The 25,810-nt window shown below is 38.1% G+C and overlaps 1 protein-coding gene and 1 pseudogene across 17 annotated transcripts in view; one reads left to right on the plus strand and one right to left on the minus strand.

Annotated features, from left to right (window-relative positions):
• Nucleotides 1-71: 71 nt before the first annotated feature.
• Nucleotides 72-10,347, minus strand: LOC309610442 (small nuclear ribonucleoprotein Sm D3 pseudogene; annotated as a pseudogene). Its single transcript has one exon. The product of its transcript is annotated as a small nuclear ribonucleoprotein Sm D3 pseudogene (transcript).
• A 122-nt stretch (nucleotides 10,348-10,469) lies between these two features.
• Nucleotides 10,470-25,810, plus strand: part of PIAS2 (protein inhibitor of activated STAT 2) — a 97,937-nt gene continuing 82,596 nt past the window's right edge. For 11 of the 16 annotated variants that reach the window (XM_082353315.1, XM_082353323.1, XM_082353329.1 and 8 more), the window contains exon 1: nucleotides 10,475-10,646. In XM_082353315.1, the coding sequence (XP_082209441.1) occupies nucleotides 10,623-10,646 (24 nt within the window). In that variant the 5' untranslated portion in view covers nucleotides 10,475-10,622. Of the gene's footprint in view, nucleotides 10,647-23,016; nucleotides 23,106-25,306; nucleotides 25,416-25,810 lie in introns of all 16 variants that reach the window. The other 5 variants (XM_082353326.1, XM_082353328.1, XM_082353325.1 and 2 more) reach the window with 4 other exon arrangements.

Genomic DNA, 25,810 nt, shown 5'->3' on the forward strand with positions numbered 1-25,810 from the left:
TATCTATTATACGTTTAGTAGTGTATATATGTCCATTCCACTCTCTCACTTTGTCACAGCTTACCCTTCCCCTCCCCCCTCCCCATATCCTCAAGTCCATTCTCTAGTAGGTCTGTGTCTTTATTCCCGTCTTGCCCCTCGGTTCTTCATTACCTTTTTTTTTTTTCCTTAGATTCCATATATATGTGTTAGCATACTGTATTTGTTTTTCTCTTTCTGACTTACTTCACTCTGTATGACAGACTCTAGGTCCATCCACCTCACTACAAATAACTCAATTTCGTTTCTTTTTATGGCTGAGTAATATTCCATTGTATATATTTGCCACATCTTCTTTATCCATTCATCTGTTGATGGACACTTAGGTTGCTTCCATGTCCTGGCTATTGTAAATAGAGCTGCAATGAACATTTTGGTACATGACTGATTTTGAATTATGGTTTTCTCAGGGTATATGCCCAGTAGTGGGATTGCTGGGTCGTATGGTAAAATCAGTTTTAATTAAAGCTACCACTTTAGAAAGAAAACACAAAGGCAGCAGCATGTGTTTTTTCCTTTAAGAGAGGAACCCATTTTTTCTCACTGAAATTCTCCAGCTAGATTTGTTGGGCTACAGCAGGGTCTCTCTATCTCAGCACTGTTGACATTCGGGGCCAGATAGTTCTTTGTTGTGGGGGGCTAACCTGAGCATCGCAGGATGTCTAGCAGGTCCCTCGCCTCTACCCACTAGATACCAGCAGCACCCCCAAATTGTGACAACCAAAAATATCACCAGACATTGCCAAATGCTGATTGTCCCCTGGAGGGCAAAATTGCCCCAGGTTAGACCTATCTCTTTTTCTCAAGAAGAAAAAAAACCCCACTGCCATGTTTATTAAATTTAACATTTCTCCTCATCTAAAGAGAAAGATGTCAAAGAAAACCTAGGGCATATACATAAGCATGCACTTCACCACCACCACTCCCCAACCCAGATAACCTAAAAGAAAGAATAAGGGCAAAGTTCTCTTCAACAATGTATCTTTGCTTTTGGAAGATGTTTCCACATCCCATTCCACATCCTCTTTCTCCTGTGGCCACTTGGGCCTTCAGAATAGCAGTTTTTCACCGGCTGGCCCCGAGCCTTGGTTTTTCTTTTTCATGCTTTTTAACGTGGGTGCGTTTTTCAGCAAATCTGGCAAGATCAGAAAGCAGATCTTCCTGCCACGGATGTACACTCCAGGTGAGCCGCCCATCACCTACGTAGGGGACTGAGATCTTGCCCATCGGGCAGTTCCTGTTGTCCTCCGCCTCGTGAACTTCCCACGATACACGTCGCCGGGTTTGTCTCACATTCACAATGTGGTCCTCAGCCTCGTGTAGGACTTGAACACGCACAGCAATAGACATCTCTGAGGAAGAGTGTGCTGCTCCTGCCTCCCTTTCTTTTGCGACTCCAGGGACAGGTGTGCGAACGACCCGCCCGCGCTGCCAGAACCATTTCAAAAAATGTGTCCATTAATTGCTTCCTATACTATTCATACCTACAGACAAAAGAAGAACTCCCCTCTTTCTAAGGAAATTTTTATTTTCCTCTCCTTGTATAAAACATTTGTTAAATTTCTTATCCTTGAGTTTTAAAACATTGTTTCAATAATCACCAAAGTAGCAAAATTGCGTCCGGTGTCCACGTTATCGATGCTTCCAAGTTGTTTCATTTGACGTGTATGAAACAGAGCCAAAGCTTACCTCTTGTTTCTCAAGAGATATTATTTCTTTTTTTTTAAGGCATATTATTTCTAAAATGTTTAAAAACACAGTCCAACTTCAGTTGGAGAAAACGAGTTATTCCACTTGTTCTTTCTCTTAGAGCAAGGATGTTTTATAGGGTGAATTCTGAGTGTTTTTTATTCATAAACTTTTTTGTTTTATTGATTATGCTCTTCAAGTTGTGTGTGAATCCATCAATGCCTATCCCTTTCTCTTCACTAGCCTCTTCCCATACAAACACCTTGGAATTCTGTATTCACAGCCTCACTTATGTCAAACCACCTTCCACAGAGCTTCTCTAGGCATGCAAGAATGAGGGAGAGTTTTCAAGAATGACAAGAAAGATACCTGCCTAACTGCAAACCCTCTGACAGTCAACTATAACTCGTCTCTGAATATATATTGTTAAAACTCCATTTTTTATGTCACCTAAAAAGAATGTATCCTGTCATTCTTTAAAAACTGTCACCTCTGTCAGTGGATAGAGAAAAAGTTTTAATCATACAGACATTCTGTGTTGGTATAAATCTCTCTCTGCCAACAGTTGTTGAAACATAGGAATAGAGAGCTTTTACTGGATCTTATCCAAAAATAGAATGAAGTCTGGTTTTTACCCTTCACTGTTATGTGTCATTTTCTAATTTACCCTAAATGGTATCAGAATTTGTGCCCTGTCTTCCTAACTTTATCTCTGAACAGTCCTCCTGCTGCCATTCCTGCAGCCACATTCAGAGGCACACAGGCCAGGATTGGAATCTTGCCCCATCACTTACTGCTCTGTGATTTTAGGAAAGGTATTGGACCTGTTCAAGCCTTGTATCCTCATCTGTAAAATGGGAACAGTAATACCTTCTCATAGTGAAATGAGACCTTGTGTGGGAAAGACAGCCCTAGTCAAGTTTCCCTGATTAAGAGATTGTTAATTTTTGTTGTTGCTGTTGTTGGTTTGTTTCTAAGAGAATGAATAATCAACAAAGAAAGTAACCTACCTGTATTAGTTTTAAAAATGAAGGGAGAGGATTTTTCTGGAAGAATAGTCGGGTAACCTTTGTCATTAGCCAATGAAACATTGGTTCAGAAACAAGGTTCAGAAAGGGTAGATACCAGTGCAGCTTTCAGGACCTCAGCAGCTGTTCCTTTCACTCAAAAATGTCCTGCCATTAACATGACTCATCTTCAAACTTCTTTAGCGCACACGTCACTCAGGACAAATTTTCGAGAAAAAGAACCTGATTGCTTCACCCTGGCTAACATATGGGTTTTTCTCAGTCCCCTCTCCTCCAAATCCAATCAGCTGTGGCTAGGAAGGAGGTTGCCATGTCTCAGGTTTGCAGGGCCTCTGAGGAGAGCAAGGCTGACACGCACCCCAAAATGTAAGTGGTTCTAGTGCTTGGAAATGCACATAATGAGTGCTTAATGGGTCTTAGCAATTGTTGTCATTGTTGAGAGTGTACCCTGTCATTTTCAGGCTCCATACATTTGATTACATCATTTTTTTTAACCACTGAAATGTTATTCCTCCTCTATTTGAATGAAAATGAAATCATTCATTTTTTTCATTCATCCAGAAAATATTTATTTCATGCTTAATATGAGTCAAACGGTGTTCTTGGCAGTGGGGATACAGTGGAGGACAAAGTCCCTGCCTTCCTGGAACTTATATTCCAGTGGGGGCGGGGACTCTGGGAAGAATTGTACCCATAAACCATGAGTTAATATAATTTGAGGTAGTGAGAAGTGCCACAGTTTGAGGGAGTAAGTAATGACAGTGGAGGAAGAATAAAGGCTAAACGTGGGAGATAAAACAGGGCCTGTGGACTGCGGTAAGGAGTTTAATTTTTATTTTTAGAGTGCTGTAAACCTGTTGAAAGATTTTGAATAGAGGGTGGTGAGATCAGATTTATATTTATAAAAAATCATTCTGGATGTTACATGGAGAATGATTGTAGTGGAACAAGATAGAAAGCAAGATAGAAAGACAGGGGGTTACTGTGGTCATCCAGGACAAGGGTGGCAGTAGCAGTGAAGTAAAGAATGATCAGATTTAGGATGCATTTTGGGTTTTGTTTCACTATGAAATATTTCAAGCATACAAATATAGAGGATAATAGATTGGTATACCTACCTTCCAATTCTATCATATCTTAACATTGTGTCATATTTGCTTCAGATCTTTTTTTTAAGAAAGAAAACTTTACAAATACAGTAGAATCCCCCAGAATAGCCTACAGATCCTATTCCCTTCTTCTCAGAGGTACCCACTGTCCTGGTTTTGATACTCATCATTCACATGTATGTTTTCTATCACATATGTACATATCCATAAATATACAGCATTGTTTTTCCTTTTTGCAAAATTTACATGAAAGGTATATAACTTTTTCCAACTTGATTGTTTCATTTGGCATTGTTTTGGGGATTTGTCCATATTCTTATATGAAGCTCTGGCTCTATTCATTTTTTTCTTCCTGTATACATAGCATTCTTTAGCAGGAACACACCACAATGCATATATCTACCCTATCCTTGATGGACAAGTTGTTTTTAACTTTTCACTGTTACAAACAGTGATGGAATAAATATCCTTGTACATATCTCCTGGTGCACATGTGCCTGTATAAGAGTTTCTCTAGGTTAGTACTTCCTAACTTCAGGTCATGCACACAAAGAAAACAATAAAATTTCTGTGGCATGTTAATAAACTGGAGGGGATTTAAGAATATCTATATGGAGCTTGGTGAAAAAGCTCATTATTTTTTTCACATACGAAAGAGTGGAATACTAAAGTATTAAGGAAAATATAAAATATTAAATTTGCATAAAACTTCCAAATGAAAAATTTCAGAAGTTTTAGTGAAAAGCTTGAGAGCACTTCTATGGGCAGGTTTAATGTTTGAATTGTCTGTACTTCTTGATCAAGACATTTTAATGACAATGTCTTCAAGTTCTTATTGACAAGATACTTTGCATTTTTACAATCATTCAAAAGTTGAAATTATATTTTAAAAATCAAGTAACCAGTCCTTTTCTATCATTGACAAATATAATTTTGAAATTTTTTGATAAATAAAATAGGTTTTAGATTCTAGTTGTGGAGATAGCACAGTTCCTTTCTATATACCCCAGTTTCCTTGATTATTAACATTTTTTTAATTTAATTTTTATTTTACATTGGAGTGTAGTTGATTTACAACGTTGTGTTAGTTTCAGGTATACTGCAAAGTGATTCAGTTATACATATACATATATCCATTCTTTTTCAGATTCTTTTCCCATATAGGTTGTTACAGAATACTGAGTAGAGTTTCCTGTGCTATGCAGTAGTTAACATCTTGTATTAATATGGTATATATGTCACAACTAATGAACAAATATTGAGACATTATTAGTAACTACAATTCATATTTTATTCAGATTTCCTTAGTTTTTGCCTAGCGTCCTTTTTCTATACCAGGATCTAGCCAGGATACCATATCATATTTAGTTGTTGTGTCTCCTCAGGCTCTTCTTTGCTGTGATGATTTCTCTGACTTTCTTTGTTTTTAATGACCTTGACACTTTTAAGGAATACTGGTCACGTGGTTTGTAGAATGCTCCTTGATTGGGATTTCTTTGATACTTTTTCCCATGATTAAACTGGGGTTGTGTGTTTTTTGAGAGGAAGATCACAGAGGTAAAGTGCCATTCTCATCACATCATATCAAGGGTACATACTATCATCATGGCTTATTATATCTCATCAGAACCTGAGAGATGATAAAACACTGTTTCAAGACAATCTTTGTCATAGAGAGCAAATGAAAATAGACTTGTAGCAGCTTCCAATCCTTTAAAATTTGTTGAAATTCGAAAACAAAAAAAAAAACAAACGACCTGATGTAAAAATGAGTAAAGGACTGAATAGACATTTCTCCAAATAAGTTATTCTGAAGGCCAATAAGCACATGAAAAGATGTTCAACATCACTAACCATTAGGGAAATGCAAATCAAAACCACAAGGAGATATCATCTGATACCTATTATGATGGCTACTACTAAAAACCAGAAAATAACAAGTGTTGATGAGGATGTGGAGAAGTTGGAACCCTTGCACACTGCTGGTGGGAATGTAAAATGGCACAGCTGCTTTGGAAAACAGTATGGCAGTTCCTCAAAAAATAAAAATAGAATTACCATATGATCCAATAATTCCGCTTCTGGGTATATACCCAAAAGAATTGAAAGCAGGATCTAGGAGAGATATTTGTTCACATTAGTCACAATAATCAAAAGGTGGAAGCAACCTGCTATTGACTGAATGTCTGTGTCCCTCAAAAACCCATATGTTGATGCTTCAATCCCCAATGCGATGATATTTGGAGGTGGGGCCTCTGGGCAGTAATTAGATTTAGCTGAGGTCATGAGGGTGGAGGCCCTAGGATTGGCTTAATGCCCTTATAAGAAGATCAAGAAACCAGAGCTCTCTCTCCCTATCATGTAAGGATATAGTAAGAAGGTGGTCATCTGTAAACCAGGAAGTGGATCCTCATCAGACACTAAAGGCTGGCACCTTGATCTTAGATTTCTCAGCCTCCAGAACTGTGAGAAATGTTAGCTATTTAAGTCACACATTCTGTGGTATTTTGTTTTAGTACCCCAGCCTGATTAAGACACAACCTAACTGTCCATGGACAGATAAATGGATAAACAAAATATGGTATATACATACAATGGAATATTATTCAGCCTTAAAAAGGAAGAACATTTTTTGTCATATGCTACATCATGGATGAACTTTGAAGACATCATGCTAAGGGAAATAAGCCAGTCACAAAAAGACACATAATGTATAATTCCATTTATATCAGGTACCTAGAGTAAAGTCATGAAGAAAGAAGAATGGTGATTGCCAGGGTCCAGCGGGAAGAAAAGAATAGGGAGTTATTGTTTAATGAGTATGGAGTTTCAGTTTTGCAAGATGAAAAGAATTCAGGAGATGGAAGGTGGTGATGGCTGTACAGTAACATGACTATACTTAATGGCACTGTATCGTACACTTAAAAGTGGTTAAGTTGGTAAACTTTATGTTGTGTATATTTTATCACAATTTTTAAAATTGTTGAGGCTTACTCTATTATGCTCAATTTTGGTAAATATTCCATATGTACTTAAAATAATGCATTTTCTGCACATTATTTGTAATCACTGGGTCAAATTTGTTAATTATGCTGTTCCAAAAATCTGTATCTTTAATGATTTTCTGTTTGCTTTTTGTATCAATTACTGAGATAGGTATGGTAAAATGCTTCACTGTACTTGTGGATTTTCTCACCGTAGTTCTGTAAGATGCATTAAGTGCATGTCATTAGGTGCATACAGATTTAAAATTGCTATATTTTACTGGTGAACTTAACTCACTCAGAAAAGTCCCAAGTATGGTATCCCCATCAGGTCTATAAATGTAGACCATTTATAGTTCCTCCTGGTCCAGAGGCAATTTATTAATCAGAGGTCATTTTTATCATAAACCTCTATCATGTTTCCAGGTGAACAGAGCTAGAAAATTAACTGAAGGTCAAGTTCTTATGTAGAAAGGAAAAGGTTTTGTTAACCCTTTACCTACAGTGATTTTTTTTATCAGTCTGAAAAATCTCAAACTTTATCTCGTCACATATTGCTACTGCCTCATTTTGTTTTTTTGTTCTTTGAGGACTCCAATTAAACATTTGTTAGACTTTTCCAGCATTATCTTCTGTCTCAAATCTATGTCTCTAATATTTTCTTATGCATTTTCCATCTTTTTGTTTCCCTGAGCTTCATTCTAAATAGTCTTCTAACATGTTCTGGTTATTAATTCTCTCTTAAACCATGTGTAATATACATATATACCTATAAAGTTATCCGTTGAGTTCTTAAACATCTCAATTCTAGAGTCTCTATTAGATTATTTTTTCAAGGTTTGTTTATTTACTTATTTGTGTAAGCTTGCTTTTATTGCAGTCTTTTTCTGATTTTTGATTATGTGTGGTCATTTAATTTGTAAAATTTTATGTAGGTTAATTTGAGGTTTGGGCTAATGATATCTTCATCTGGAGAGAATTTTTGTTTGATTCTGCCCAGTGTCTGTGGAGTACCACTCTAGGATCTGTTTATTCAGTATTCAAGGAGTGAGATTTCCTGATTGCTATTAAAACCTGAACGCAATTTGTGGAAGTGCTGATTTATTTCTGGTTTATCTTTACCCTACGGGATCTTGTATTAAATATGGAGGGTGTTTATTGGACTTTGCTTCTTCTGTGGCACTAGATTTAGATTTATGTCTCTCTTGCCCAGCAAACCTGCAAAAGTCATAGCTCAGCTTATAGATTTTACTTTTGGATTGTCAAATGTCTCAGGATAAATGTTCAGTTTAACTGCCTCGAATACTGCCTTCTAAGATTTTGACTGGTTAACTCCTTACATTTGGCACTTGCTTCTGATTTTCTAAATCCAGATTTTTTGGTTGTTCTTAGTTGTTGAGTTGTATCAAATTACCAATTTCTTTAACATATATGCTAGTGTGAAACCATCCTTGCATTACTGGCATAAAATCTGCTTGTAAGTTAGATAGGAAAATTAATTTTTGTCTGGTTTTGGCATCGAGGCTATAATAGCATTTTAAAATAAGTTTCCCTCGTTTTAAAATTCTCTCTACAGTATTAGAAATCAGATCATTGGTTATTTCTGGTGGGAGGTTTGACTGGGAAGGGGCAGGAGGGAATTTTCTGGGGTGATGAAAATGTTCTGTATCTTGATAAGCATTTTTCAAAACTAATTGAAGAGTTTACTTAAGATAGGAGGATTTACCTATATGTTATTTATACCTTAATAAAAATTGTTCAAATACTAATAACTGTTGAATCTAGTTGGAATGTATACAGATATTCATTGTGTTATGCTTTCAGCTTTTGTTTGTGTTTAAAAATTCCAGACTAAAAAATTGGGAATATAAAAGATAAATTCATTGTTCATATTCTTTGATACTGTATAGTTTCAGTAAAGGTTAAGGTAAAGTGTAAAGGAGCAAAGAAATGTGATTAAAATAGATGTGTGCTTGGCAAAAGAAGAAAGGTGGCTTGAAACTATCTGGGATGCTTGAACACGGATATAGGGAAGGAGGAAGAAATCAGTGGAAAGGAAAAGAGAGATGTTGAGATCAAGAGGATTGATGGGTTCAGAGACAGGCAGAGAAAGGATTAACAGGACAGGTGCTTAGAAAGTAAATTCAGTATTTCACGCATGGTGCTTCTTATGGGTTGTAAGCTCCTTGGTGGAAGGGCTGTATTGTATTCTATTCATCTTTATTCCCCTGAAGATCCTAGCTCACATTGGCCTTCACTTAATGTCTGTTGAACAATGTTAAACTCTACTGAGGTGGAAATCAAGGTCTAAGGAGAATAAGCCAAGATCAAGAATAAGCTAAGCTAAAGTTAATGGTGGAAAGCCAGAATTAGAACCTACTCTAGATACTGTTCATTCTTTTACTCATTAAACCAATAAGAGGCCCCCAGTTTTCCAGGCATTTGTCAGTCATTATAGTCTAGCGGGTTTAAAAACATTTTTAAGAAAAAAAGTTAAACGATAATTATTTATATAATAATCACACAAAGACCTACGTAATTACCATGGAAAAATATCAGGAAGGAAATATTCAGATCCTATGAGCAGTCAGAGAGGGATCTGAATTAAAATGGGGGCATGTGGGTTTAGGGAAGGTCTTTCTGAAGAAGTGATACTTAAACTGAGAGCTGAAGGATGAACAGGAGTTAGGCGAAGAGGTGTAGTGGTAAACTATTCTTGGCCCAGGGATCAACATTAGGTGTCTTAAATGGATTCCATCCACCTCTTCAAGGAAATTTAAACCCTGGATTTGGTCCAGCGAATTTTTTGACCAGCTTAACTCAGCATCTTCTCATCCTTTGTCAGCAAGTCAGGAGTGCCGTGAAACTTCCTTCCATCTTCTCTTCCTCTGACATTTCATCTTTCCCAGCTATCTTATTTCCCTGACCCCTCGACTTTCTATCAGGGCCCTTCTGGGCGCTCTCCTATTTCACTTCTCCAACTCCCCCCCCCCCGCCCCAACCCTTTCAACTCTGCAGTCCTTGACATTCAGTCGCCCTTCAAAGTCAGAAAGAGCCAGCCAGGTTAGTACTCTGAGGATATTAGCAACCCAAAGAGGTCTCACCAACCTTGCCCCATTAGATCAGAACAATAGCTTATCCAACACCCATATTTAGGTTGTTCCGCCACAACTACTCCGGGGGATGCCTTTATTTGTGGGTGCTCCCTCCGTCCACAGCCACCGTCGGGAAGGGCACTGTAAATGTTCCCGTCACGAGTCCCGGCCATCTCTTCTTCCTCTCCGTCCCTCCCCCAACCCAGGCCCTCCTCCAGTCCCGCGGGTAACGCTGCAGTCGCGAGGGCGCTTCAGGAACTGGGCCTCCGCGCCGTGGAGAGGAAGCACCCGCGGGCTGAGGGCTGCACGGCGACAGGGCCAGGCGCCGGAAGGCGTGCGGGAGGCGGGCAGGCGGCGGGAGGGGGCGGGGACTCAGGCGAGGCCAGAGCCGCAGGCCTCGTGCGCTGGCGGAAGACGCGGGCGGAAAGCGGCTGGCCGAGAGGGCGGGGCGCCGGGGGGGGCGGGGCCGCGCTCGCCGGGGGCGGAGCTCCGGCGGCTGTCACGTGACGGGCCCGGAGGCAGCGGCGGCGGCGGCGGTGGCCGCGGCGTCTTTAGCGGCTCCCAGTGCAGGATGGTGCTGGAGGCGGCGGCGGCGGCCGTTGTGGCGGCGGTGTCGTTGGCGGCAGCGGGAGGGGGTGCTGTGGCGGCAGCGGCGGCGGCGCCCGCGGGTGGTATAAAATGGCGGATTTCGAGGAGTTGAGGGTAAGCGGGGGCGTGGGAGTGGAGAGCGGAGGCCGCGGGGGAGGGGAGGGTAGGCGAGGCGGGGAAGCCGCAGCGTCGCCGGCCGCCACCTTCTTGTTTCGCGCGGACCGGTTGGCGGAGCCCCGAGCCCCGGCCCGCGTTCGAACGGGCGCCCGGGCGGGCGGGGGAGGGGAGCGAAGCGGCGGAGGAAGCCCGTGCCACCCGGTGGTGGCGGGCCTGGGGACCAGGTGAGCCGGTCGGTGGGTCCCCACACCTAGCGCGGGGCTTCGGGGCCGCTCTCGGGAGGGGCTCGTGGGGACCCAACTTCCCCGTTTATTTTAAGGGGTGAGGTGGGAAGCAGGATTTGCTTTTCAACCTTCGCGAGGGGTGTACGTGTCTGTCGATTCCTAAGTCTACGGGCTACTCACTTGGTGGGAGGCTGTCTTCTGAAACGTGAAGTTGCTTTTAGGAATTCTCTCTCTTCTGTGGGTGATGCTACCGCTTAGTCAGATCTGTCACGAGAAAGGCCCCTTCCTCCCACCAGTGCTTCCTCAACATCTTGGGGAGAAGCGTGGTCTTTTGGGAACCCTACCTTCAATGATCGGTCTTAAACCTTGGTATTTTCTTAGTGCCATGGTAAGAACTCCGCAAAGTTCGTGTTGTCATGAGGTTTGTGAACTCGTTTTGCACTTGAAAATTTTTTCTCCCTAGCCTTTCGAACAATATCACAACTTTATTGTTGTTAACCTTTGTATAGTAGAGGTTTGAAATGCGCTGTGTTGGGGTTAGAACGGAAAAGATATTTTTCCAGTGGGGTCATAACCTTCAAAGCCCTCAACTGAGACAGAATTGTGATAAACGAGCCAGATTTTTTTATGGATCGCAGAATTACTGGCGGCATAAATGGGATACTTAAGGACGGAAACCCTGATTAAAAAAAAAAAAAGTCTTTCAAAAAAGGGATGAATAGGAACTTGAAATTAAGTTAACTGCAATCAGTTTGCACAACCATAGACGTGTTGTTAGCATTACTGTTTCCGAATAAGAAGGAAGAGAAATCTGGTGAAAGATTCAGTTTGTATGTTTATTATTGCTTTTTGGAGAGGGGTGGGATGCGGGGGAAGCATGTTGTCTGGTTACCTGGCTGGTTTGGTGAACATCAGCAAAGGAACGTATTCATGGTTCTGATCTAAAGGTAAATTGTTTCAGTTCGAATAATGCCTGCCATTTTCTCTCATGCTGTTTCAAAAATTATTTAATTCCCAGTAAAGAGGAAAGTATATTAATGCATTTTATGCTCTATGCTAGTTTATACAGAGAACTGTGATAGTAGGTAAAGGGTGTTCATATTGATAACTGTAAGAGTGTTAGTGTCTGAGCCTCAGCTGTAGAGGTTATAACACCTGTAGAGCTTTTGAAACAACCAGGCCTGAGCCTCACCTGTGTAAATTCATGCATTAGGTTTAGGATGGGTTGAGAATACTGAAGTTTGTAGTTATTTTTATCTGCAGTGTTGTCTTGGTTTTTGTGTAGTAACGGATTATATAACTTTACCTCTTCTAAGATTTTTTTTGTTGTTGATGAAAAAGTTTTCCAAGGCTTGTGTTAGACTTTTCTGTTGTTTGTCAAAGCTTAATAAAAAGTGAAGAGTTTATTTATTGGTATAGGGCAGAAAGGGCAGTCAGTGCTTAGGTTGGAGTGGAATCAGGAACTGGAAAGTGGTTGGAAACCAAGATTTTCTCTCTTTCTTTGTCTCCCCTTCTTCCCCCTTCCCTCCCCACTCCCTCCATCCCATACCCCTCTCTCTTCCCTCCCATTTTGTTTTGTGGGTCAGCTTCATCATATTTTTCTGTAAATCAGCTGTCTTTTCTTCTCCCTGCACTTGCTAGAAGATGGCTCCTCTGCCATAGTTCACGTTAGGAGACTAACTGGGGAGAGTTTTCAGAGGAGGGAAGGGTCTGGGCTGTGCAAATGCTGAAAGAGTGCTCCACCCCCGTTTTTGCCTTACCTGCTCAGTAGCATCCTCTACACTTAAAGACGTGCTGTAGCTCTCCCCACTCCCCATTGCAAATCGTGATGATGATGATGATGGCAGATATCCATTATAAGAAAGTGCTTATTACATGCCTGGCCCTGGTTTAAGCACTTTACATACATACTTATTTAGTTCTCACAACAATTCTGTGAAAAATCGAGGCACAGAGAGGTTGAATAACCTGACCTAGATCACACAGCTCAATACTGGAAGACCTGGGATTTTTAACCTCAGAGGTCTAGCTTTAGAGTGAATGCTCCTTAGAGTCTAAGCTGTACTGCTCTGTTCAGTTTCCTTTGGGTCCACGTGGTGCTCCCAGCTACCATCCTGCACTTTATGAACTAAATTGAATGATAAACAATACCCTGCTTATATGATATATAATATCGTAGGGAAAACTGGACAACTGAATAAAAATCTAATTAGAAAGGAGGAAAAGGGGAAGAAACATCGAGGGTTTTCTAAATGGTCTCTGCTACAGAATATATTTTGAAGTAAATTGAAGGACCAGGAAACATCACGGGCATTGGTTTGTTGGCTAACTTCTTGGCAGTAGAAGAAATGGCCAGCCGACCTGAATGCCACATATTTGGCTGCTGATAATGCCGCTGAGAGGATTTCCTTTATCTTTGTCCGTTATCATTCAGGGCCACTTCCTAGGAGCCCGTATAACCAGAGCAGGTCACTGCTGGCTAGTGCTGGAGTCTCCTGTACTGGAGGTCTGGAATTTTGGGAAAGGTCATCTTCACTGTGCTTCAGTGACTCCCGTGCCTTTGCTTTGCTCGGGGGAGGGGAGTTATTTGACGAGGCAACTCCTGTAGAACCTTAAGAGGCTGCCTGACAATTTCAGTTTTTGAGACTGCCCTGTGGGCCAGTACCAGAGATCTTGTCCAGTCACAGCAGAATATGGCATCCCTACACTTTGCTGCTTTCAGTTCAAGTGACCAGTAGAATACCAGCACACCTCTCTTCATTTCTTCTGGGAGAGTGGATCGGTGAGGGTCCACTTCTGTCCTAATAATCTATAGCCAGGAGGTTAGAGTCACATCATACAAACCTGACTCACAAGATCATCCTGATGGGTTGAGGGAAAGGAAGGGATAAGTTCTCTGTGAAGGGAAATTGTGGGCTGTATAGTCAAAGATGATTATAATAGTGCATTAGGTATTAGAAGCTTTCAAGGTGCTAGAGAAGAAATTATTCAGTTCAGTGGTTGCTTGTTTAAAACATTTATGTTGTTAGGAATTTGTGAATTAACTAGTTTGTGAATTAACTAACTATTGAATTAACCTGGGACAAGCTCATGCAGTCTGGTGGCCTAGGCCTCTGTCACTGTGGCCCTGCTTTCTTCCTCCAAAACATTCTCTAGCAGTGCCAAGCACAGTGGTGGAAGAGAGGCAGAGTAGTTGGAGTCTGAAGTCCCTCACCTCTTCTTCAACCAGAGCGGCTTTTCTACCCTTGTCTCCTCCAGTTGCATAATTTCAATACTCCTACTGGTGCAGTCCTTAAAAAGGTCGCTGCTACAATTTAACCTGGATAATCCACTCTTCCTTCTTCTCTCAAGTGTGGGAGTGGAGGGGGGATCTACTGTACTAACTTTTTTTTTTTTTTAAGGCTCTCTCTCCTGTACTCCTCATCCTCTTTCTCTTGTGCATTGAGAGTTTATTATCTCTGTGCGTGTCAGAGAATGAGAGTGAATGTGTGTGCAGGAATCTAGTGGAAGAGCCAGTGATAGTAACTTTCTTAATAGATACTGGTAAGCCAGACACGGAAGATCTAATAAGAGGCTTAAATAATTCTATAACAGAAGCCTTTCTGCCTAGAAGGCTTGAGGGTTTGGTTCCTTACTTGCCATCCTGGTACCTTTGGGTGCTGTTGGGATACAGAGGGAGAATGGGAAGTTAATGGGGAAGGAGAGTGTTGAGGTTAGAGGTCCTCATCCCTCCAAGCTGCCAACTATTGGGCAAAGAAATAGACTAATACATATGATAGATGTTAACAGAATTCACCATATAATTCAAAGCTGTTATTAGTGGATACAACTAAATTTCCAGGAGGACTTCATTTAAGATCATGTCTATGAAAGCACATTCAAAACCAAATATTTAATTTAAAATGAAATAGATAATTTTTTTTATAGTCAGTAAACCAAGAGATTCTTAGCTGTGGTAAACATTTTTGTGTTTGTTTGCTCCTTAGGTCTGCACCCTCCCTCTGGTAAACATGAATATCTTTTCTGATAAAGGTGGCATTTTTCTAACAAATTCTCCAAATGTTTCTCTTTTCTCAGCATTTTTGCCTTTGTTTTTCTGGATTGGATCTTAGCTAGTCTATTTAAAAAAAGATTTTTTTTTGAGATATAATTCTCGTACCATAAAATTCAGCTTTGTAAAGTGTGCAATTCAGTGGTTTTGGTCTATTCACAAAGTTATACAACCATCACCACTATTGAATTTCAGAACATTTTCATCACCCCAAAAGAAACCCATGCTCATTAGCAGTCACTCCCTATGCCCTCTTTCCCCCAGCTCTCAGCATCTGCTAATCTACTTTGTCTCTATGGATTTGCCTATTCTGGACATTTCACAGAAATAAAATCTTACATGTGGCCTTTTGTGTCTGGTTTCTCTCATTTAACATAATCTTTTCAGGTTCATTCTTGTAGATGTATCAGTACTTCATTCTTTTTTATGGCCGAATAATATTCCATTGTATGGAATATACCACATTTTGTTTATCCGTTTATGAATTTATGTACATTTGGGTGATTTCCACTTTTTGACTGGTGTGAACATTTATCTACAAGTGTATAAGTATTGTGTGGACATATGTTTTCGATTGTCTTGGATATATAACTAGGAGTGGAATTGCTGGGTCATGTGGTAACTCTGTTTAAGTTTTTGAGGAACTGCCCAACTCTTTTCCAACTGCTACACCATTTTTCATTCCTACCAGTAGTGTATAAGGGTTCTGCTTTCTCCGAATCCTTGTCCTCGTGGGTGTGAAGTGCTATCTCCTTGTGGTTTTGGTTTGCATTTTCCTGATGACTAATGATGTTGGGCATCTTTTCATGTGCTTATTGGCCATTTGTATATCTTCTTTGGAGAAATATCTATTCAGACCTTTTGCCCATTTTTTTAATTGGGTTGTTTGCTTTTTTTTTTTTTTTTTTTTAAACAATAAGGACTTAAACTCCTTCATGGGTTAGGTTTTTTTTTAAAGAGCTCCTGACTTATTTATTTATTTAATTTTTTTTGGCTGTGTTGGGTCTTCGTTTCTGTGCGAGGGCTTTCTCTAGTTGCGGCAAGCAGGGGCCACTCCTCATCGCGGTGCGCGGGCCTCTCACCGTCGCGGCCTCTCTTGTTGCGGGGCACAGGCTCCAGACGCACAGGCTCAGTAGCTGTGGCTCACGGGCCCAGTTGCTCCGCGGCATGTGGGATCTTCCCAGACCAGGGCTCAAACCCGTGTCCCCTGCACTGGCAGGCAGACTCTCAACCACTGTGCCACCAGGGAAGCCCGGGTTGTTTGCTTTTTTATTACTGTTTATGTTCTTTATATATTCCAGTTACAAGTTCTCAGTCAGATATATGGTTTCAAATATTTTCTTCCTTTTTATGGACTATCTTTTCACTTTTTTGATCGTGTACTTTGAAGCACAGATGTTTTTAATTTTATCTTTTTTCTTTTGTTGCTTATGCCTTTGATGTCAAATCTAAGAAACCATTGCCTTATCCAATGTCAAAGATTTATTCCTGTTTTCATCTAAGAGCTTATATTTATAGTTTTAACTTTTATATTTAGATTGTTTATCCATTTTGAGGTAATTTTTGTTTATGGTGTGAAGTAGAGATACAGCTTCCTTTGCATGTGGATATCCAGTTTTCGCAGAACTATTTGTTGAAAAGACAGTTCTTTCCCCGTTGAGTTGTCTTGGCAGCTAGTCTGTTTTTATTCAGGAATCTGAATTTAAGAAATTCACAGTTGAATTGAAGTTGAAGTAAAAGTGATGTGTGGAATCAATTGGTATCATAGTCCAAACTATCCTCTATGAATGTTCATTTTGAACCCACTAGTAGCATGGTCATTTTCCTAGACTTTTTGGAAAAATGGTGTGAAACGAATAAGATTTTTTTTTTGTGACTTGGCAGAGAACAATATAAACTTAACATAGACATTCGGAGTTCTCCATTTGGTTATTCATACAAGTCAGTAAAAAAGCAGATCTAGATTATGCCACAGAAGGTATGTTTTTTTTGTTTGTTCTTTGGTTTTTTTTTTTGATATTAGCATTGGAGATGCATGGTTTTCAACTGTATGACCTTAGACAAATTATTTGACCTTTCCCCCCCCAATCTAGTAATGGCTTTAATAATATATTTAAAATTTCTTATTCTTTTCTTCATCTTTTTTTTTCTTTCATTCTTTTTTTTTAATGAAAATGCAGAAAAATCCAAAAAGAAAAGTAAAAGTTCTGTCTTAAATCTTTATATAACTGCCTTTAATGTGGATTTTTTTCCTTAGTTTTTCGTTTTTTAGGTTAATTCCAAAACTCAAAAATAAAGCGTGTCTTTCTATATCTTGATTTTTCTTTCAACTCTATAAACAGTATCTGTTGCTTGACTCTCTAGTAGATAAGAAATTTAGGTCATTTCATTTTCCACCTGCCCTAGCACTTTGATTTCTACCAGTTACATTTTTGTTCCTAATTCTGCTGTTGATTATTTTAAACTTTTTGTAGCAGTTAAATTTCTCTTTCTTGACCTATCAGTTTTAGACACTCTCTCTTTAGTTCCCAGTCTTAAAGAGGATTTAGCACCCATCTTTTTCCCTTTGTTTCTCCCAGCCTCCACCTTTCTTCCCCATTCTAGCCTTCATTTTCTATTGATACTACGTTGTCAAGATTTATAGCATTTATATTATGGTTTATAACTCTTCTAAACTTCTCTGTGCTTCTACAGGAAGATTCTAGAAATTGAATACTAATAACCAGCCTTTGTAATATGTGTGCTGATATAAGTATTAGTTACTATAGAGCCAAGTAGTGTGGAGCTGTTGAGAACCTCTGTGTTGTTAAACCTGGGCTCCTTAAAGGAGAAATATAATAAAGCCCTGCATGATTGTGGAGAGCTCATGGAAATCATTTTTAAACTTTAATATTATTGGGTTCACCAAAAGGTTCTTTCTTTTTTTCCCGTAAGATGGCTCTGGTAGCACTTAGTTATCTTTAACTTCATTCGAAACAATTTTGTTAGCTTGTATGTGACAGCTGTCATATCAGCGTGCATTTAAAAAAAGACTTATCAAAATTGGTGAATTTTTGTATAGCCATTTTAATATTGAAGATGGAAGAAAAAAAGCAACATTTTCACCATATTATGCTTCATTATTTCAAGAAAGGTAAAAACGCCACTGAAACACAAAAAAAGATTTGTGCAGTGTATGGAGAAGGTGCTGTGGCTGATCGAACATGTCAAAAGTGGTTTGCGAAGTTTCATGCTGGAGATTTCTCACTAGACAATGCTTCACGTTCGGGTAGACCAGGTGAAGTTGATAGTGATCAAATCGAGACATTAATAGAGAACAGTCAATGTTATACCACGTGAGAGATAACCAACATACTTAAAATACCCAAACCAAACACTGAAAATCATTTGCACCAGCTTGATTATGTTAATCACTTGGATGTTTGTGTTCCACATAAGTTAAGCGACAAAAACCTTCTTGACTGTATTTCTGCATGCAATTCTCTACTTAAACGTAATGAAAATGTTCCGTTTTTAAAACAAATTGTGACGGGCGATGAAAAGTGGATACTGTACAATAATATGGAATGGAAGAGATATTGGGACAAGGGAGATGAACCACCACCAACCACACCAAAGGCCGGTCTTCATCCAGAGAAGGTGATGTGTATACGGTGGGATTGGAAGGGAGTCCTCTATTATGAGCTCCTTCTGGAAAACCAAACGATTAATTCCAACAAGTACTGCTCCCAGTTAGACCAACTGAAAACAGCACTCCACCAAAAGCATCCAGAATCAGTCAACAGAAAACTCATGATCTTCCATCAGGATAACGCAAGACCGCGTGTTTTTCTTTGATGACCAGGCAAAAAAACTGTTACAGCTTGGCTGGGAAGTTCTGATTCATCCGCTGTATTCACCAGACATTGCACCTTCAGATTTCCATTTATTTAGGTCTTTACGAAATTCTCTTAACGGAAAAAATTTCAATTCCCTGGAAGACTGTAAAAGGCATCTGGAACATTTCTTTGCTTAAAAAGATAAAAAGTTTTGGTAAGATGGAATTATGAAGTTGCCTGAAGAATGGCAGAAGGTAGTGGAACAAAAGGGTGAATACGTTGTTCAATAAAGTGCTTGGTGGGACTTCCCTGGTGGCACAGTAGTTAAGAATCCACCTGCCAAGACAGGGGACACGGGTTCGAGCCCTGGTCTGGGATGATCCCACATGCCACAGAGCAGCTAAGCCCCGTGTGCCACAACTACTGAGCCTGAGCTCTAGAGCCTGTGAGCCACAACTACTGAGCCCTGGTGCCACATCTACTGAAGCCCGCGTGCCTAGAGCCCACACACTGCAACTAAGAGTAGCCCCCCCCTTGCCGCAACTGGAGGAAGCCCGCGTGTGGCAGCGAAGACCCAACACAGGCAAAAATAAATAAATAAAAAAAAAAGTGCTGGTGAAAATGAAAAATGTGTCTTTTATTTTTACTTAAAACCTGAAGGCAGTTTTTGGCAACCCAGTACAATGTGGTTTCATCTTGTAGCCATTGAACTTTTCTTGAAGATGGGCTTTCTGGAGCTCTCAACCTTTTTTTGTAATTTGGGCAGCTTGCTTTCTGGATCTTGCTATACATCTGTCATCCTGAGATTACATTGCACTCCTGGGTTAAGTCTGTTATTTGGATCTCATGTCTTTCTCTTTTTTAGACTTCTTTTTGATTTTACTGGAATATAATCTTGAGTAGTTTTTTTTTTTTTTAATTTTATTGAAGTATAGTTGATTTACAACGTTGTGTTAATTTCTGCTATACAGCAAAGTGACTCAGTTATACGTATATATTCTTTTTCATGTTCTTTTCCATTCTGGTTTGTCACAGGATATTGAGTATAGTTCCCTGAGTTATGCAGTAGGACCTTGTTTATCCATCCTATATATACTAGTTGGTATCTGCTAATCCGGAGCTCCCAATCCTTTCCTCCCCCCACCCACTCTTGAGTAGTTGTTTTAGAAAGGATATGCTGGTGATAAACTTTCTAATTTCTTGAATGTTTGAAAATGGCTTGCATTTGTTCCTGATTGAAAGTTTAGATACAGAATTATAAGTTGGTAATACAGTTTTTCGTTTTGAATGTTGAAAGCTTTGCTTTAGGAATTTAAAACACTCAATATTGCTGATAGAGATCCATTGCAAATCTGATCGTTATCTTTTGTGGTAACCTTGTTTACAGACTTTATGGTGATCTTATCTTTGGTGTTGTGAAATGTGTCTAGTTGTGGGCCTTTTTCATTCCTTCTGGTGGAACCTTTTCGGTTTTAAGGCTCTTCAGGTCTGAGGAATTATCTTCTATTTTTTTGATAATTTTTTTCCTATTTTCTCTGAGACTCTTGACAGGTGAATATCGGATTTCCAAGGTTGACATTTTATTTGTTTACATTCTGGAAGGTTTCCTTGACTTAGAACTCTTCCATAAAATTTATTTTAGTAATTATATTTTTGATTTACAAGAGTTTTATCCTCTTTTTCTTTATTTCTTCCCTTTTTTTAAAAATAGCAACCTGTCCTTGAACTCTCTTAGGATACTAATTCCTTCAAAAAGTTCTGTTGAGTCATTTCTCAGAATTGGTAATGGTTAATAGTGGTTTATGTATTTGGGTATATCATGCTAATTAAAAATTTTTAAATATTTAAATTGTTTAATAGGTACAAAAGGTTGTTTATAACAGGTAAGATGTAGGTAAATAAACATACATGTGCACACCACCCAAGTTAAGAAATAGTTCATTAGGTCAGCAGGGTGCCCTTCCCTCATCACATCCACATTATATAGATATATAAAATTATATATATATAAATCACACATTTTATATATACAAATTTTTTGTTTTTGTTTGTTTAAATTTTATACAAATTGAATAAAGCTGTATGTATTTGGGGTGTTTTGGTTTATCATTGTGTTTGAGTTTCCATTGTATAAATACAAATTTATCCATCCTCGTTGGAAATTTGTGTAGTTTCCTTTTTTTTCCGTATCTACACTTCTGAAATCCAAAAAGCTCTGAAATGCAAAATAAATAAATAAAACTGTGAACAAACTTAATCTGCATTGATATCATGTTATTTGTAGTCTTTATTGATCTCATTTAATGTGAATATTTAATACAGTATGTTTCACTGTAGAAACTCTAGGAGTAGCATTGCATTGCTGGGACTTAAGGATATTCGCATCTTCAACGGTACTGGATAATGCCAGATTATTTTCCAAAGAGGATTGTATCAGTATTTGCTCCCTCCAGGAATACAGAGGTTTTCATTCCTTAGCTTTCTTGCTAATACTTACTTTTATCAGGCTTTAAAAGTTTTTGCCAGTGAGTATGAAGTATCATCTTTTAGTTTTCAATTTTTTCCTTTTACTAATGAGTTTGAGCATCTTTTACTGTGCTGATTAACATGTTCTTCCCTCTTCTGAGATTCTATTCATTTCTTTTGCCCATGTTTGTACTAGGTTTTTTTAAAAAAAAATTTATTTCTTACTGATTTTATTATACAGTTGGATCTATCTATACTTTCTGGACTCTAGACTCTTAGTCTAACCGCACCATCACATTGTTTTAATTACTGTAACTTTGTACAGCTTCTGTAAAAACAAACTTTTATTGCTATAGGGCATACATAAGTATAGAAAGAAAGTACACAGATCATGAGAGTACAGCTAGATGAATTTTCTCAATATAACCATATGCAGGTCAGGAAATAGAACATTACTGGCACCCTAGAGAGTTCCCTTGAGTCCTCTCCCAGTGACTAAACTCTTCCTTCTTAAAGATACCTACTGGCCAGACTTTAACATCTTAGACTAGTTTTGCCTATTTTTTGAACCTTATTTAAATGGAACTATATTATGTGTATACTTTTTGTGTCTCACCTCTTCCTCTCAATTTTGTTTGCGAGATTCATCCATATTGTTGTATGTAATTGTAGTTTTTTGTTCATTCCCTTCCAATAGCAAAATAACAGAGTTCTAGTTGCTCCTTGTCCTTTCTCGTCCACCCTTTTGGTGAATGTTTAGTGGTTTTAATTTGAATTCCCCTAATGAGAAATGATGTTAAGCCCCTTTTAATATACTTACTGGCCATTTGGATGTCTTTTGTGAGGTGGCTTGTCAAGTCTTTTGTCCATTTTTATATTGGGTCTTTTTCATACTCATTTGTAGGAGTTTATTATATATCCCAGATACCAGGACTTGCAGGTTATATTTTGCAAATATCTTCTGGTTTTCCCAGCCCTATAAGTCTATTCAAAGTTCTGCTGGATTTCTTAACTTATCAATTGCCCTTTTTCCATTGGCAGTTATCTCCAGGGGAAAAGAGGCATCAAATGTTAGACTCCATTTTCTAGGCTTCCCTTCTTTCCACAGTCTTGGCCTCCCAGGTTCTTGCTGCCTTTTGTAGTGCTTCTTGTCTTCAAACAGATGTTTTTAATATTATGTTCAGTTTTTAAAGTTTTCATAGGGAGGGTTGGTGTGAAACCGTCTAGTCAGTCATTGAGGGACACAGAAGTAGGCCAGGTTCTCCTGCCTTGTACTTCTTCAAGGAACTTCTTGCTGGTTTGCTCCTCCATAAAACGTTAGTATCTTTTTTTAAAGTTATATAGATACACACATGCAACCTGTTGGGATTTTGATGGGAAATGCATTGAATTTGTAAACCAATTTGAAGGGAACTACTAGCATTTTGTTATTAAGTTTCTTAACCATGAACATTGTGGTATCCGTTTATTTAGGTCTTTTACAGTCTCTTTCAATAAAGTTTTATAATTTTCTTCAACAAAACTTTTACAAGTATTTTGTTAGATTTATTTCTAGGTACCTTATTTTTGTGTCAAATCATTAATGGTATCTTTTAAAATTATATTTTCTACCTTGCTGGTGTATAGAAGTACAATTCGACTTCATATAACAACCTTGCTATCCTTCTAATTGTGATAAATTGTGTATAGAATTCTTAGGATTTTCTGTGTGGACAGATCTATCTGTGAATAATGACCTCTTTGTTTCCTCCTTTCCAATTCTTATGCTTTTTTTTTCTTTCTTTTTCTTGTCTTAATGTGCTGGCTAGGATCTCCAGTACAATGTTGAATAGAAGCGGTGATGGGGGCATCCTGATCTTGTTCCTGATTTTAAAGGGAATGCTATCAGAGTTTCACAGTTAAGTATGCTGCTTGCTGTAGGTTTATTGTAGATAATCTTTTCAGGTTAAGGGTGTTCCTTTCTTATTAGCTTTTTAATTAAAAAGAAAAAGAATGGATGTTGAAGTTTATCAAAAGCTTTTTCTGCATCTTTTGAAAGGATCATATGTTTTTCTTCTGTAACCTGTTAACATGATGAAATACATTGATTGATTTTCTAAAATTTAAACCAACCTTGTGTTCCAAGTATAAAGTCAGCCCTGGTCTGTCCCTTTTTTCCATTATTGGACTCAGTTTGAATATAGTTAATGTAGGATTTTTGTTTCTAATAATGAGTAATATTGACCTATAATTTAAAAGATATATATACTTTTCCTCTTTCTTCTGGAGGAGTTTATGTAAGACTAGAATAATTTGTTTCTTGAGTGTTTGGTAGAGCTCCCTTGTAGAATTGTTACTGTTTTCTTTGTGGGACACATCTTAATCACTGATTGAATTGCTTTGGTTATACGATTGCTCATATTTTCAATTTTCAAACTGGTTTTGGTAGGTTATACTTTTATAGAAAGTTATCCATTTCATTCACGTTCTTGAATTTATGGCATTAAATTGTTAGTCTCTTATTTTGTAGTTACTGTCCTTTTTATCTTTTTTTAAAAATGCTACCCTTTTCTTGATGAGTTTTAAAAGCTACAAGTGCCAATTTTAAAAAGCTTTTCAAAGAATCAAATTTTTGTCCTTTTTATGCTCTTTAATGTATCCTCCCCCTACTTAATTTCTGCTTTCTTTTATACTTCCTTTGGGTTTATTTCTATTCCTTTTCTAATTTCTTAAGTTGGACACCTTGCTTATTAACTTTCAGCACTTTGACAGGCGTAAATGATCATGAATTTCTATGTATTTGCTTTCCCTGCATCACACAAGGGATGAATTCTTTAATTTATGAGTTACTTAAAAGTTTTATTTCCAAACATATGGGTGATCCTTTAGTTAATTTGGTTATTGATTTGTAATTGTGTTGTGGTTAGGCAGCATGATCTGTATGATACAGTCCTTTGAAATCTGTTGCGACTGTGGTCAGTTTTTTGTATTTGAAGAGAATGTGTATTTTCTATTTGTTGGTGCATAGTTTTATATATGTCCAGTAGTTAAGCTTGTTAATTCTGTTGTTCAAATCTTATATCTTTGTTTTTTTAGAGAGCAGGTGTATGTTAGTCTTTTACTAGAATTATTTTTTCAGTTTCCTTGTAGTTTCTTTCAATTTTTAAAATACATTTTAAAATTGTTATTGGTACATGAAAATTTAAATTTATCATATATTGCTGTTGAATTGAAACTTTTACTCTGTGTAGTGACTCCTTATGTCTAGTAATGCTTTTTGTATTACATACTACTGCTTGATATTAACATATCTATTATTATTATTAATTTTTTTGGTCAGCTAGTTTTGCCTGATTTTTAAAATTCCCCCTTCCCCTACATTTTTGTGTTCTTTTATTTTAATCTCTTGTGACTGTCATGCTATTGAATTAAAAAATTAATCTGTAATAGTGTTGGTCTTTGTAATTTTAAATTAAACTTTTTATTAAAATAATTGTCAATTCACTGACAGTTTTAAGAAGTAATACAGAGACATCTGTGTACTCTTTACCCAGTTTCCCCCATTGGTAATGTCTTGCAAAACTGTAGTACAATATCACAACCTGGGTATTGATACTGACACAATATACAGACCATTTCCATCACCACAAGGATCCCTCATATTATTATTTTTATAGCCACACCCATTTCCTTTCCATCCCCTTAATCTCTGGGACCCACTCATTTGTTCTTCATTTCTATGATTTTGTCTTTTTAAGAATGTTACATAAATGGGCTCATATAGTTTGTCACCTTTTGGGTTCAGTTTTTTTAACTCAGCATAATTCTCTAGAAATTCATCCATGTTGTTAAATGTATTGGTAGGTCATCCTTTTTTACTGCGAGTAGTAGTCCATGGTATGGATTTGTTTAACCGTATACCTGTTGAAAGACATCTGAGTTGTTTACAGTTTTTGGCTATTATGAATAAAAGTGCTGTGAAGATTTGTGCATAGGGTTTTGTTTTTTTTTTTGACATAAGTTTTCATTTCTCTGGGATAAATGCCAGGAGTGCAGTTGCTGAGTTGTATGATTATTGTGCATAGTAGTTTTTTAAGAAATTGCCAAACTGTTTTCCAGAGTGGCTGTACCATTTTACACCCCTACCAGCAATGTATGGAGTGATCCAGTTTTTCTGCATCCTTGCCAGCATTTGGTGTTACCACTGTTTTTGATTTTAGCCATTCTGGTATGTACCTAGTGATATCTTAGTGAGGTTTTAATTTGCACTCCCCTAATGGCTAATGATACTGAACATATTTTCATTTGCTTATTTTTCATCTGTGTATCCCCATTGATGAAATGTCGCTTCATGTCTTTTGTCCTTTTTTCTAATTGGATTGTTTTTTTCCTGTTGAGTTTTGAGAGTTCTAGATATATTCTAGATACTAGTCCTTTGTTGGATTGTCTTTTCATCCTTTTAGCAGAGTCTTGCAAGGGCACAGTTTTTAATTTTGGTGAAATTCAGTATATTATTGTTATGCCTTTTGTGAATCTTGCTCTGAGTGTCAAGTATACAAACTCTATGCTTAGCCCTAGATCTTGAATATTTTCTTCTGTGTTTTTTTCCTTAAGTTTTACAGC

Source organism: Balaenoptera borealis (assembly GCF_965194805.1).
Source record: "Balaenoptera borealis genome assembly, chromosome: 14".
Classification (NCBI taxonomy): domain Eukaryota; kingdom Metazoa; phylum Chordata; class Mammalia; order Artiodactyla; family Balaenopteridae; genus Balaenoptera; species Balaenoptera borealis.